Source organism: Setaria viridis, chromosome 4 (assembly GCF_005286985.2).
Source record: "Setaria viridis chromosome 4, Setaria_viridis_v4.0, whole genome shotgun sequence".
Classification (NCBI taxonomy): Eukaryota; Viridiplantae; Streptophyta; class Magnoliopsida; order Poales; family Poaceae; genus Setaria; species Setaria viridis.
This window is the reverse complement of record NC_048266.2, coordinates 30870992-30884557: the sequence shown is the minus strand read 5'-3', so window position 1 is coordinate 30884557 and position 13566 is coordinate 30870992. Positions and strand designations below refer to the sequence as shown.

General features: G+C 48.7%; 2 protein-coding genes and 1 non-coding gene across 4 annotated transcripts; all 3 read left to right on the top strand.

Annotated features, from left to right (window-relative positions):
- The first annotated feature begins 5252 nt into the window (after positions 1 to 5252).
- Positions 5253 to 6807, top strand: LOC117851289 (probable GDP-L-fucose synthase 1). The gene is made up of 2 exons (XM_034733083.2): positions 5253 to 5404; positions 5490 to 6807. Exons 1-2 carry the CDS (start codon positions 5383 to 5385, stop codon positions 6452 to 6454), a joined length of 987 nt encoding a protein of 328 aa, XP_034588974.1. The 5' UTR covers positions 5253 to 5382; the 3' UTR covers positions 6455 to 6807.
- Positions 6808 to 8134: 1327 nt separating this feature from the next.
- LOC117851963 (E3 ubiquitin-protein ligase GW2) lies at positions 8135 to 11595 on the top strand. Of its 2 annotated transcripts, none has more exons than XM_034733885.2 (5): positions 8135 to 9865; positions 9985 to 10036; positions 10582 to 10627; positions 10900 to 10986; positions 11063 to 11114. In XM_034733885.2, the coding sequence occupies exons 1-5, from the start codon at positions 9479 to 9481 to the stop codon at positions 11091 to 11093; spliced, it is 603 nt and encodes a 200-aa protein (XP_034589776.1). In that variant the 5' UTR covers positions 8135 to 9478; the 3' UTR covers positions 11094 to 11114. The 2 variants fall into 2 exon arrangements, with proteins under 2 accessions (XP_034589776.1, XP_034589775.1); XM_034733884.2 differs by having other exon boundaries at positions 8301 to 9865; positions 10905 to 10986; positions 11063 to 11595.
- Positions 9205 to 9277, top strand: TRNAE-CUC (transfer RNA glutamic acid (anticodon CUC)). The gene has a single exon. It is a non-coding gene; the product is annotated as a tRNA-Glu (tRNA).
- Positions 11596 to 13566: the final 1971 nt, after the last annotated feature.

The window sequence follows — 13566 nt, the reverse complement described above, 5'->3', positions numbered from 1 at the left end:
GCGCCGCCGCCCGCCGCCGTGGAGAGAGCGGCTCCGGCCACCTCCCGAGGAGCTACCACCACGCACGGGTGCGCTAGGGCATGGGGATGCTTCCCCGGCCTAGCCCCGTCGCCGGTAAGGTGCCGGCCGGCGAGCCGCACCGCCCCTATCGCGCTCGGGTTTTGGCGGAAGGAGGAAGAAGGGTCTGGCGTCAGCGGGCCCGCGCGTCAGAGGAAGCGAGGGAGAGAAGGAGGCTGGCCGAGCGGAGGAGTCTGGTGGGCCGGGGTCTGTTTGGCCCAGGCTCCAGTGCGGGAAGGGCCGGTAGGGGAAGAGGCTGGGGGCTCGGGTGGTCCAGCAGGCCGGTTTCGCGGAAGAAAAGGAGGAGGAGTAGTGGGCCGTTGGGCCGGTGCCGGGTTAAGGTTTAAAAAAAGAAAAAGAAAAACGGCCCAGGGAGCCCAATAGGAGAGAAAGAGGCCGACGGGTAGAGTGAATAGGAGTAAGGGGTGGGTTCGAGCCCTGGGCCCAGCGCGCAAGAGAGGGGGTAGGAAGAGGGCGCGTCAGAAAAGTAGGCCGGGGGGTTTTCGGGAAAATTTTAGATTTCCTTTTGTAAAATAATAGATTAAATCCGAATCTCACCTTTTAAATCACAGAAATTTCTAGGGGTGTCCAAAATTAGTGAAACCAATTTTGTTAGGATTGTTTTATTTTTCTTTATGCATTAAAATTTTTACACCCTAGGAAAAATAATAAAAATTTAGGTATTTGTTTAATGCCTTTTCTTTAAAGTATTTAAATAAATACTTAATCTTTGTTAAATGCATAAAATATGGAATAACATTTCATAATCACAAATTATTCTTAACTCATAGGAAATTTGGTTTCAAGATTAGAAAATAATTATAATATCTTCTAAAAATAAAAGAAAAAGCCTTAGGTAAGGTTAGTAAAGGAACTAAAAATGGTGGGTTAATCTTTTCGGGTTTTTGTGTGTTGGCTTGCAACTTTATCATGATAAGTTGTATAGTCCCTTGTTGGCTTGCAACTTTATCATGAAGGAAAGTTGTATAGTCTTGTATTCAAAAAAAAAAAGTTGCATCACTAACCCCTGCATATGCTTTATCATAGACACCGAAGCACCGGAAGGGGATTTCTCAGAATTTTCAGAAGGATCTCCGGAGTTCGAAGAAATCATTGAGTTGGTCCCTGCGAGGCCAATCCTTCAGACAGTGCTAACTTTTTTATAGAACAAGGCAAGCCCCAGTGCATTATACCTATTTATTTTGGAGTCATTATTTCATGTGCCATTTATCAGTTATTTGCTATATGAATGCACTAAGTCTAGGAGTTGCTTGAAACCCATTCTTGTGCATTAGCATACCTTGTTTTAAGGACATCTTTGCCACTTGTTCAACAATTAGTAAGTAACCTAAGTCTAGAAATGCTTAGTTGCCTAAGTAATTGGTTTACCGAACCTTAAGGTAAAATGTTGGGTCATACATGCTAAGTATGGAAAGTAGCTGGAAGGTTAGAAAGCGGATAGAAGCTAGAGATGTAGTTCTGTCTGCTAGATTAATTTGGTTAAGGCCCGATTCGTTGTCTTAACCTTTGATCAAGTGAAAGACATCTGATCACTTACTGGGTATGGGACCAGTAAAGCCCAGTAGGTTAGTAAACCCTTTGATCGGGAATACTTCGTACCCGCGCTTGACGTGCTGGAGATTGGCAGGGGCGTAGCCTAAAACTCACATGGTGATCAGGCCAGACGTGGGGTCCCATGTGGGGGTGCGTCCCTGGGTCCGGGTAGTCTTATTCCCAATCATTGGATTTGCTAATCGAAAGGTCGTTACGTACGACCCGGACAGTCGTATATAACTGGTGATCAAGGTACTCTCCTGCAGGATGTAATTTGATCCGGATCGCCGCAATTCTCGGTTATGAATGCACTTGATCACTGTTGAGCATCGTAGTATGAATTCATGAATTGCTATACCTTCCACTAATGTTTTGGTGTATGACTTAGTACCTTGTTGTTTACAAGTAATCCTTTTATCATCATCTAGAATGGTTAGGTAATAACTTAATTGAAATAAAAGATAAAGTTAAGGACACTCTTATACTAAGCTCTTTTAGCAAAAAGTGTGTCATCCAGTACACCAAAAAGCTATCATGTAATTTCAAGAAAAGCTATTATATTGGTTAGTCGGGTAAGCCTTGCTGAGTACCCCGTACTCAGGGTTATCCCTTGTGGCTGTTTTCAGAAGCACCGCAAGAATCCACCGAGGAGGAAGCCCCAAAAAACTAGGGTATTGTTACGAGTCTCGCAATACCCTTAGAAGAAATCTTGAATGCTCATCTCCCACCTGAACCGTTTATGTTTAAATCCTAGAACCTCTATCTAACCTGCACTGTTAAGTTTATTTCAAACTATATCTTGTAATAACTCGTACCTCGTGTATGTATGTAAAAATGTAATATTTGTTGATGCTTTCCCATCGCGGAAACAATCCTGGTGTATGGCTATGAGACGTAACGTGGATCATTCGAGGAGTCCTAGGGACACTCGACGGACGACCGGACTTATACTGTTTTAAGTGCGTTTCGGATAATTGCTGTATCGACAGCGATTAGGCGCATTTAAACCAGTTTAAGTTGGGCAGTTCCGCCACACTCAGGGGTGTTTGGTTCCCACCTCCTAAAATTTTAGCTCCTAAAAAGTGACTAAAAGGACTAAAGAGCCAAATACTATGACTAAAAGTGACTAAAGACTTTTAGGAGGTTTCAATTCCTTTAGAAGCTCCACCCCCTCCTAAAACCTCCTAAAGCCCATCCAGGACCCCCACTGCCCCTCATTTATTGCCCCCATCTCTCTCCCACTCTCCCTCCCGCCCAGCCCCTCGCCGCCATTCCGCCCGCCGCCGGCGTCCCTCCCTGCATGGCCCCTGCCGGCGGCGTCCCTCCTGCCGCCCAAAGACTCCCACGACAACCCCAGCCCCACCACCAGACCCCCTCGGCAACCCCCACGGGGTCCCGCCACGCCGCACGTCGCTCCCTGTCGCCGCACCCCGCCGTTGCCCCGTCGTCACCGTCGCTCCTCGCCGGCATCCTCTCCCGAAGATTCCCCGTCGGATCCACCCCCGAAGCAGCGAGCGAGCGCCGCCTTCGGGAGGGGCATGGCCTGCGCGGGGGAGGAGAAGGGCGCGAGCGGATGCCGCCGTCGGGCCCTGCGCCGGGAGGAAAAAGAAGGCGCGCGGCCGGCGGGTTCGGTCAGGCAAGCACTGCCGTCGGGCGGGAGCTCGACCGACGCGGGGGAGGAGCGCGGCCGGCGCGTGGGTTGAGCTAGGAGGACGGCGCCAATGCAAAGCAACTATCCTACTGGATCTAAAAAAGGAAAGAACAAGAAGGAATCCACATACATGCAGAGAAGGAGCAGGGCATGGGGAGGGCATCATGATCCTTTTGCCACAACATTTATTGCCTTTAATCAGTTTTAGGAGGTGGAACCAAACAGTCTTTAGATCATGGACTAAAGGCTGACTAAAACTTTTTAGGAGGGCACTATGGTCTTTTCATCTTTCTTCCTCTTCCTCACTGATTTCGTATTTATTTGATTTGTGTAAACTAGTATTTCATCAATTAATAAGTGTAAAAAAATACAACTATGTATTATAGAAAATGAGTAACAAAATGTCACATACAGATTAAATATACACTTAATCACCATGATTCATCTATCTATACATCAATTTAACAGTACTAGACAACTTAGGCCTGGATTGGTTCTTTTGCTTATTTTTAAGCACCCGTCACATCAAATGTTTAGATACTAATTAGGAGTATTAAACGTAGACTATTTACAAAACCGATTACATATGGCGAGACGAATCTATTAAGCCTAATTAGTCCATGATTTGACAATGTGTTGCTACAGTAAACATTTGCTAATGATGGATTAATTAGGCTTAATAGGTTCATCTCGCTGTTTAGCCTCCACTTATGTAAGGGGTTTTGTAAATAGCCTACGTTTAATACTTCTAATTAGTATCTAAATATTGATGTGACACTTGCTTAAAAATAAGCAAAGGGAACCAAACACCCCTTAATAGACAACTACTGTATAAGTCTGCATGTGATAAACATGCCCGATTGTGGACTATTCCGCCTGGTGTGATGCGAGGCTAAGTGCATCAAATGCACAATTTATGCCACCGCGGAAAAGGTTGATATTGATGTCCATCAAATGTACATTAGCGGGGACCTACTATGTAACGTGTCTTACAGATCGTACACTATAACCGCAGTCCGCAGGATGCATATCTAGAGGAGGTGCCTGACGTGTCCATCGTTCTGGATGAAAACTACACTGTTCACTGTCACATGTATCAACACGTGATAATTATTATTTTTTTTTGGAGAGGAAACGCGTACTAGATTGAACGAACAGCGGAACGCCGGAATGTGACTTTCCGGCCCGCCGCCTCTTTCTTGTTCCATCTGACTGTCACCCAGCCCAAGCAGTAACAATGTGTGTGGGAGAGGCGAACCGAACGGCCCGTTTGGTGCGCACAGCAACAATGCGGTGGAACGGCCCGGTGGTGCGGATTTAGTGACGGCCCAAAGCCCAGGCAGGCTTTGTTGACGAGCTCCAGTGGTGAGAGGGCTTGGCCCGAATAATGGTGGCGTGCCGACGATGTTGGCTGGGCTGGGCTGTCCTCTCGGACAAATATATACCAGAGAACATGTGGACGCAATTTTGGCCCCTTTGAACGAAGAGGAAAGGTCACGCAACTCGTTCGTGCGGGCGTGCGGCCAGTCGTGTACTCGTGTTGTTTGGCCGCGAACAAGTGCAGCAATCGCAATGCTGCACCTTTTTTTTTTCTTTTGAAAGTCGTAGTACTGCAGCTTGTGTACCAAAAAGGGCAGCAATCGTACAAATTGACTCATTGATGAAGGAACCCGTGCACGCTGGCTCAGTGCTCATTCTTTGGATCCCGTGCGGCCTCACGTGCCCTCTCCTCTGGCATCCTCAACCGAGTCACACTGACATCCTCTTCTCACGCAACGGCCTCCCGATCTCTTATCCCATGGCAGATGCTTATACCAATCTCTAGGTGAAACGTGAGAATTACCCGAACAGCGAGCACTGCTCTCTTTGCCCATCCTAATGCATGAAACTTGAACGAAAACGATTTTTTTTTGTTAAAGAAAAGGGCAGAGTCAGTGACTAAACAGGTCAACGGCTTCCGATGTACAACGTGCCAAGCCGCAATTCCTGGCCCGCCCGGCCCACGAATCCTCTTCCTTAATAACAACGGCCCCCCAAAATCCCAAATCCCCCCCGGCCGGCGAACGCGAATCTCATCCGACCATCCATCCATCCATCCATCCATCCATCCATCCGGCGACATGGGCACCGTCACCGCCGCCGGTAAGCCTCGATGCCTCCCTCACCCTCCGCGGACCCGACCTTCCCGGCGACGCTCATCTCTGACGCCACGCCCCCTCTCGCGCAGATCCGCACCCCTCCTTCCTCGCCGACAAGGACGCCAAGGTCTTCGTCGCCGGGCACCGGGGCCTCGTCGGGTCCGCGATCCTGCGCCGCCTCCTCTCGCTCGGCTTCACCTCCGTCGTCGCCCGCACCCACGCCGAGCTCGACCTCACCCGCCAGGCCGACGTCGAGGCCTTCTTCGCCGCCGAGCGGCCGCGCTACGTCGTCCTCGCGGCGGCAAAGGTCGGCGGCATCCACGCCAACTCCACCTTCCCCGCCGACTTCATCGCCGCCAACCTCCAGATCCAGACCAACGTCGTCGACGCCGCGCTGCGCTGCGGCTCCGTCCGCAAGCTCCTCTTCCTCGGATCCTCCTGCATCTACCCCAAGTTCGCGCCGCAGCCCATCACGGAGGGCGCGCTCCTCTCCGGCCCGCTCGAGCCCACCAACGAGTGGTACGCCGTCGCCAAGATCGCCGGCATCAAGATGTGCCAGGCGTATCGCATCCAGCACGGCCTCGACGCCGTCTCCGCCATGCCCACCAACCTCTACGGCCCGCACGACAACTTCCACCCGGAGAACTCGCACGTCCTGCCCGCGCTCATCCGCAGGTTCCACGAGGCCAAGGCGTGCGACGCCCCCGAGGTCGTCGTCTGGGGCTCTGGCTCGCCGCTGCGGGAGTTCCTGCACGTTGATGACCTCGCTGACGCGGTCATCTTCCTCATGGATCACTACTCCGGGCTGGAGCATGTCAATGTGGGGAGTGGGAGCGAGGTCACCATCAAGGAGCTCGCTGAGCTGGTGAAGGAGGTGGTGGGGTTCCAGGGGAAGCTGGTGTGGGACTCCAGCAAGCCGGACGGCACACCCAGGAAGCTCATGGATAGCTCCAAGATACAAGGGATGGGGTGGAAGCCCAAGATTGAACTCAAGGAGGGCCTCGTCGAAACCTACAAATGGTATGTTGAGAATGTCGTCTCGGACAAGAAGTAGAGCGATGCCAATGGTGGTGTCTTGTTCTCCATTGCTACTTTCACAAGCTGCTGTCATTATTTGTACTATTCCTACTATGGTTGTTGCTCATCAGGTCATACAATTCTGTGTTATAAGTTAACCCACATAGAAGAGGTTTGTTATAATGTTATGTGTTGGCTGAATAATCTGTGGGTCAAATTAGTATACTGCTAGAAGGATAATTGATCTTGAACACTTTTTGTTGAGAGTTTAACGACCAAAACTGATGGATGGATGTTCTTGACCTTGAAACAACTGCTTGCTTATTGAGCAAGCTCTTTTTGATTTGTGAAATATCACAATGTATTCAGGAAAAAAAAATCAGTGCTTCATATCCTTCAGTTTGTACTCTACTGATCACTATTGAAATTTGAGATGAACTTTTGATCAAAGATGTTGCCTTCAACTGATTTTAATGCCATGAATTGGACAATCATGCTCCATATCCTTTAGTTCTGTCGACGCTTCTTGATACAAAGTGTTGGGGGGAAATATTAACGATCTCCTAATGCCCGTTAAAACAACAATCATGAGGGCCCAGGCCCACCTGAGGTAACGAAGACTGCCGTCGGCCCAACATGGGGAGGAAGAGCCCCGCTCCGCCTCGCCCGACCCAGTGCCCCGGGGTCGGACATTCCCGACCCCTTGATAACCAAACTCCGCCTCACCCGACCCACGGTCCCAAGATCGGAAGCGCCCGACCCCTCGCTGCAAGACTCCGCCTCGCCCGACCTAGGGCGCCGGGGGTCGGACTCATCCGGGCCCACATGACAAGTATCCGCCTCGGGCGCAGATTGGAAGAGAGCGCGGATCTCGTGGGCTCCCCTGTCGAGCTCGCCATAAATGCGCCGCGGCTCTGGCGCGCAGAAAGGCGCCCACGCTCCCGACGCAACCCGCCACAATTACCCATGCATGACCGCACAACACAGGCTACAGTGGCTGCGGCTCTCTCCGATTCGCTACAGGGCACTCGTGGCCTGCGCCGCCTGGTACAGGAGGGAGCCCCGCCCGTTCTCGCGCCCCGCGCATCCGGCGACAGGGACGCGACGCTCGCGTCCCACGGGCCATCAGCAAGATAACAGGATCTGCCGCCTTCCCCGACGGGCACAGATGCCGCGACCGAACGCCATCATCATGCCTGGCGGCAGCGGTCACCAGGGAGATCGCCGATAGGATCCGAAGGCAGCCGCCCACTTCCGGTGGACGCGCCGACAGGAGCCAAAGGCCGGAGCGGGGGGCGGCGACCCGGGGACTTGGTCCTTCCCTTTGTATTGTATTTTACTTGAATTAGCTTATCTCTTTTACTTCTCCTTATGCCTGGCTCACTTGTAACCCTGGTGGCCTCCTTGCGCTATAAAAGGAGAACCGGGAGCCCTGAGACAGGGGACTCTCTCGAGCTAACAGAACACACACACTCTCCCTCAGAACATCAAGGCACACCCAAGAGACTTGGGGCCAGCTCCCTCTCTCGCCCTCCTGTAACCCCTATTACAGACCCCGCGTGGGCAACACGAGCAGGACCTCATACTGGACGTAGGGCTTTCCCTTGCCCGAACCAGTCTGAACCCCGTGTCTCCCACGCCACCATCCGAAGCCTTACGCGCATAAAAGAATTTTACTAGTCTTAGTCTTGATCTGCTAATCTTGACCACGACAAAAGCAGAGTAGCTTGCTTAATGATAGAGTTTTGCTCTTCTGTTTGAGTAAGCACTCTGTTAGCACCAATTTTGGTGGAACAATATTGTAACCTACTATGTTTGGGCAAGCACTTTATCCATTCAGAAAGTAACTTTGTCTTCTGAAAATGGTGAAAGTTAGCCTTCAGCTGAACTGCTGAAGTAACTAGAAAAACTCAGAAGGAAAAGAAAAACATTTTCTACATGAAGCATTCAGTTGTCTGTTACTGCACTCTTCATAATGTTATATCACAGTAAAGTCCAGATTTGTTCACCATAATGGAAATTACAATACAGATATCTTGACAATTTCACTCCTTATCGAAGTTGTCTGGTATCAACTGAAAAAAAGGAACTGCAGCTGACCTTTTCTTTTATTTCTTCATCAGTAGTTTAAGGCAGCACTCATGGGCTCATGGCAGTAAACATTTTGAATTTTTTTGCTTTTTCTAAGAATAAGAATATTATTTAGTTTAAGCTAAAGCAGACAGCAAGCGTGACAGAAAAAATGAGGAAACTGGTATGCTGCCTGATTCAACATAGTAACCTTCAGCCTCAAGTCTTCCTTTTCATTGAGATTCAAATAGGCCAGATGGATTTCAGATTTATGGATGCCAAGGTATGCTGCCTGATTCAACATCATAACCTTCAGCCTAAAGTCTTCCGTTTCATTGAGATACTAATCTATGAGATGACTCGGATGTCAGATTTATGATGCTGAAAATCAAATTTCCCCATTTCATATGTAGTTCATGTGGTGTTTGTTTCATCAAATGATAATTCCCAGTTTGTGTAGGTTTTGCTCAAATGATAATTCCCAGTTTGTCTAGGTTTTGCTCAAATGATTATTCCCGGTTTGGTCTGTATGGTCAAGCTCGTATGTTTGTGTGGTACCTGTACCCCACTGTTTGAACTTGGAACAGTCTGTTCTGTACATTGAATTGGGAAATATACTGCTGAGTCACAGGCTGGAACAAAGGCAGCTGAAACTGTTTTGGAGAGTGCTGCCTATCTAACTGGTTATAATGGATCTAAAGCTAGTGCTTCACGAGATCCGTTGTAGTCTAGCTGGTTAGGATACTCGGCTCTCACCCGAGAGACCCGGGTTCGAGTCCCGGCAACGGAATTTTTTGTGTTTTTTTTTGCTGTCTTATTTCTCGTTAGTTCTCGCCAGATGTACCTCTTCGTTGGACTTTGATCCATCAGAACATCAGCTTTGCTAAAAGCACCCCCACGATCCTTCCAGCAATCAGCTGAAAAAGTGTGTAACTGAGAACAGAGGCACCATCACATCCATCCAGCACATTTCAAAAGGTAGAAGAGAACGATGCCTTGCTTCCTTCCCTCCATTTCTCCTTTGCCTCCTCAGCTGAAAAAGCGCAGCCAGCCACACTCCACGATCCTCGTCTCCTTCCACACCAGCATCGATCATGCAGAACCAGAACTGCGGCTGCGGCAAAAGGCTATAAACCACGGCTCCCCTCGCAAGCGCACCGTCGGCATGGGCAACGTTGTCTCGGGCGTGCAGATCCGGCGGCGGCTTCCTGCGGTGGAGGAGCGCCTCACGCGGCCGCGCCGCCTCGTCCGGGAGCTTCCCGACCTCGACGCCGGCCGCCTGCATCGCCTCATCCGCAGTGGCGACCTCGCGCCGTGCTTCGACCCAGCCGAGGACGCCGGCGACGGCCAAGCGGAGGAATGCCCAATTTGCTTCTACGTATGATCGATCGCTCATTAGTCATTCCTGTACAAAACTTCACATGTTCTAAAACTGCTCCCTGTTTCAGTTCTTTACTTCTTCTAATTTAGTTTTCTGTCCTTTTGCTGTCCATGCAGTTCTATCCGAGTCTGAATAGATCCAAGTGCTGCGGCAAAGGGATCTGCACTGGTGAGTTTCCTCGTTCTCAAGCTTTTTTTTGCAGCAATACCGCAATAGGATACGTGCTGTGTATTTGTCGGGTTACTAACACTTCGAACTTGGAAGCAAGCAGTGTCCTATATATTTGTCTTAATTTAAAATTTTCAACAACATGACATCACAAAAAACAATTGGTAAAGAATATATGTCCCCGATTCGGCTCCTGGCCTCCTAGCACCAGCTCTGCCATATCCTTGCCAACTTTTTATCTTTCAAAAGTTTGTGATATTGCAGTATGATGTATGTGTACTTCAATTAATTTGCGGGAGAGCTTTCTACCAGCACCTGAAAAACATTATTATCATGTAAAGTTCCTAAAGACCCAAGAGTCTGCCTTAGGCCAAAAACACGAGTAACTGCACTGTTTCAGACCATGTGCAGTTTCAGTATTCTGTGCATCTGCTTTCCTATTTTTACTACGTTGTCCTATTGCAATTTGGTTTTGTCTACAGAGAATTCGCATCCTTGTATAAGTTTCTGGCCACTAAATTGTTTCATGTTTCTTCTGCATGCAGAATGCTTCTTACAGCTGATGCCGTCCAAGACTTCTAACGCTGTCCAGTATCCTATTTTGCAACTTATGAACAATTGATATGAGATCTCTGGATGTGCATTGTAGTACATTAGGAGTCCCATCGTCGTACGAAACATCTTCTACTGAACTCAAATTTTCAGTGATACTCAACGCTTCAAACTTGCATGGCATTAGTCCTAGAATGTTCAGTTTGATTGGAGTCTTAGACAAGTAACCTTAAGTTGGGACACAATAATACATGGATGAGTACTAGCTTGTTCGATTTTCTATCCAAATCCTTGAGGTCCTTAGCTAACAGTGCAGCTGCCCTTTCTGCAAAATCAAGTTTTACGCAATTGAATACCGAGGCGCTCACACAACAAGTGAGAAGAAAACTAAACAAGAGGTATGTTTTCTGCCCGTAGATTCTGAATTTCGCATGGTACTACTTATTTACACGTCTTTCATCCAACCTTGTGCAGGGAGAACAAAACGTCAATGAGACTAAATTGAAAGAACACTCGAAATCTCGGATTGCCGGCGAAAATATTCATCCTTAGAATTAGCAAGCCCAATTTTACACTGCTGCAAGCTTACTAACCTTATTGGTATTTTTTTCTTTCCTGGGAAAGCATCCATGATTGCCATGACTCATAGTACTAACAGAATTATTTGGATATCATTTCGTTCAGAAAAGAATCTGTTCAACTTGAGTGGCTCCGCATTGTGTTCCACTGTATGTTGTAGCAAAAATATTCTGCTAGTGGCTGTAAAAGAATGAGGACTTGGTGTCGAATTGTACGTTGATTCTGTAGGCGGCTCTGAAGACAAAAATTAAGCTCCAAGTGCCCTTAATTACATTAGTGGTGATCAGGGACTCCACGTCAGCACCCAATAACACGACAACAATTACTTGGATTCCGTGCGGTGCACTTGATACACTTCAAGATCATTGTATTCTTTTTTGCCTTTAACAACTTTTTTTTCAAGAAAGATGGTTAGTGATGTTAGTTTTCTCATCCTGCTACTGCTCTCAAGTTCAGAATCTGATAGCCTCTTAGCATCGAATGTTTCTTCAGCTCAGATGCAACCTTTTTGACTCGTTTCGGAATTCTCCAAACCAGATGCTTGCTTTGCTATGTTCAATAACTACATTCCGAGTGTTTGCGGTCATTTGTCAAACTCCAATACTCCATTGTCTCAGGAAACTTTCCTTTGCTGTATTAGAATCTGAAACTTGTTTCACCACTGCCTGAATAAGGTTCCGGAAGGGAGAAATCGATGCAACTTACTTGAGTTCCCCATAAGGATTCATCAGAAACTACCCACAAACTAAAATTGGTTTCTCGTGTACTTAGGCACCAAAGCCTTCACATGAGGCATGCCCAATCTAGAAACCCCTACTCGGTATTGAGAACTCTCCAGCGCAAAAAAAAATGCAATAGCAACCACTGATTCAGACAAACCTCTTATCATTTCCTAGGACGACGAACTGCCAATGGTGAAGCTCCAAAACATTAGGTCGCCTTCACATGCGCCCGTGAAGGAATCCAGCCACCTTTTACAGTAGGCATCATGTGCAACAAATATACATTATTCGAAAACTGCGGCTATAAATTGAGACTGCGCCCTGAACAAACCATCAGCCATCACGAACACAAAGCTTGATCAGTGATCAGCAATGGCCTCCAGCAGAGCCCTTGCTCTTGCTGGTCTTGTGGTGCTAGTCTCAGTAGGCGTTGCAAATTGCAGGCCAGTGAGGAGCAATCTGGGCCTTGGCATCGGTGCCGGTGGCGGCCTAGGCATTGGGCTTGATCTTGGGCTGGGTGGTGCTAGCTCGGCGTCTAGCTCAGGACTCAGGAGGCCAGGGTTCAGGTTATATTGCCTGGTCTGGTCCAAATGGTGGTTCATATACCGCATCCGGTCGTGGTTCGGGCACCGGTCCTGGTTTCGGTTATGGCTCTGGCTCCGCCTATGGGGCCGGCAATGCGGGCTCAGCTTCCGTTTGCGGTTAAGGTGCAGGCTCAGGATTGGGCTTGGGCTCGGGGTCTATAGGCTTGGGTACTTCGATTAATTTTTTTTTTGACCGAAGTCAGTAGGGGAAGCCTCTACCTATTTTTTTAATAATTTTTTTTATTTCAGACCTCTTTAATTTGATCCCACAGAGAGTTAAACTTGAACCTGCTGGGTGCTACTCAGGTGCTCTAACCACTAGGTTAGAGACTCTTTCGCTACTTTGATTAATGTTGGTGTTGGGATTGGTGCAAATGGTGGAACTAACGGTGGGCCTGATTGCAATACCGGTTCTAGCATGAGTTCAGGTTCGGGGTCAAGCAAAGCCTCATATCGTTCATGTGGACGTGGGTCTTCCAATGTCGGTATAGGTTCGGGTTCAGGGGTTGGTTTAGGTGGGTCGACTGTGTTCGTTGGCGGGTCTAATTCTGGGCCAAATGGTGGATGCTCAAATTGTGGGTCAGGGTCTGGATATGGTTCAGGGATAGTTGGTGACTCATACTTGGGATCGGGCTGGTGGCTCTAGCTCATCCGCCAACTCCAGCTCTGGGTCTGGCATGAGCACAGGCTCAGGCTCCGGTGCATCTGGTTCTAGTTCGAGCTCTATGGTTGGATCAGGCTCGTCATCCGGCTCTGCTGGAATGTCCTACGGCTCCTCAGGTTAATGTTTAGTAGCACTACGTGATTGTTCAGTGTAGCGTCAAATTGCTTGTCATAGTGTAGCATTTTTCTGATTGGATTTTCACTTGGTTTCTTCAGGTGTGGGTTCATCAAGTGGAGTGAGCAGTGGCGCCAGCTCAAACTCCGGCTCCGTGTCAGGTGCAAGCTCAAGCGCTGGCTCGAGCTCTGGCTCATTCAACGCATCAGGCAGTGGATCAAACTCGGGCTCAGCCTCAGGCTCAAGCTTGTGGCCTGGTTCTGGCTCCAGCGCTGGGTCCAACGCCGTGTCTTGAAACATGGCTTAGATAGGCGC

Coding starts and splice junctions, on each gene's coding strand:
- LOC117851289 (XM_034733083.2), top strand. CDS start 5,383: ATGGGCACCGTCACCGCCGCCG. Junction 5,405..5,489: donor GGGCACCGTCACCGCCGCCG/GTAAGCCTCGAT, acceptor CCTCTCGCGCAG/ATCCGCACCCCTCCTTCCTC.
- LOC117851963 (XM_034733884.2), top strand. CDS start 9,479: ATGCCTTGCTTCCTTCCCTCCATTTCTCCTTTGCCTCCTCAGCTGAAA. Junction 9,866..9,984: donor AATGCCCAATTTGCTTCTAC/GTATGATCGATC, acceptor CTGTCCATGCAG/TTCTATCCGAGTCTGAATAG. Junction 10,628..10,904: donor AAGACTTCTAACGCTGTCCA/GTATCCTATTTT, acceptor CTAACAGTGCAG/CTGCCCTTTCTGCAAAATCA.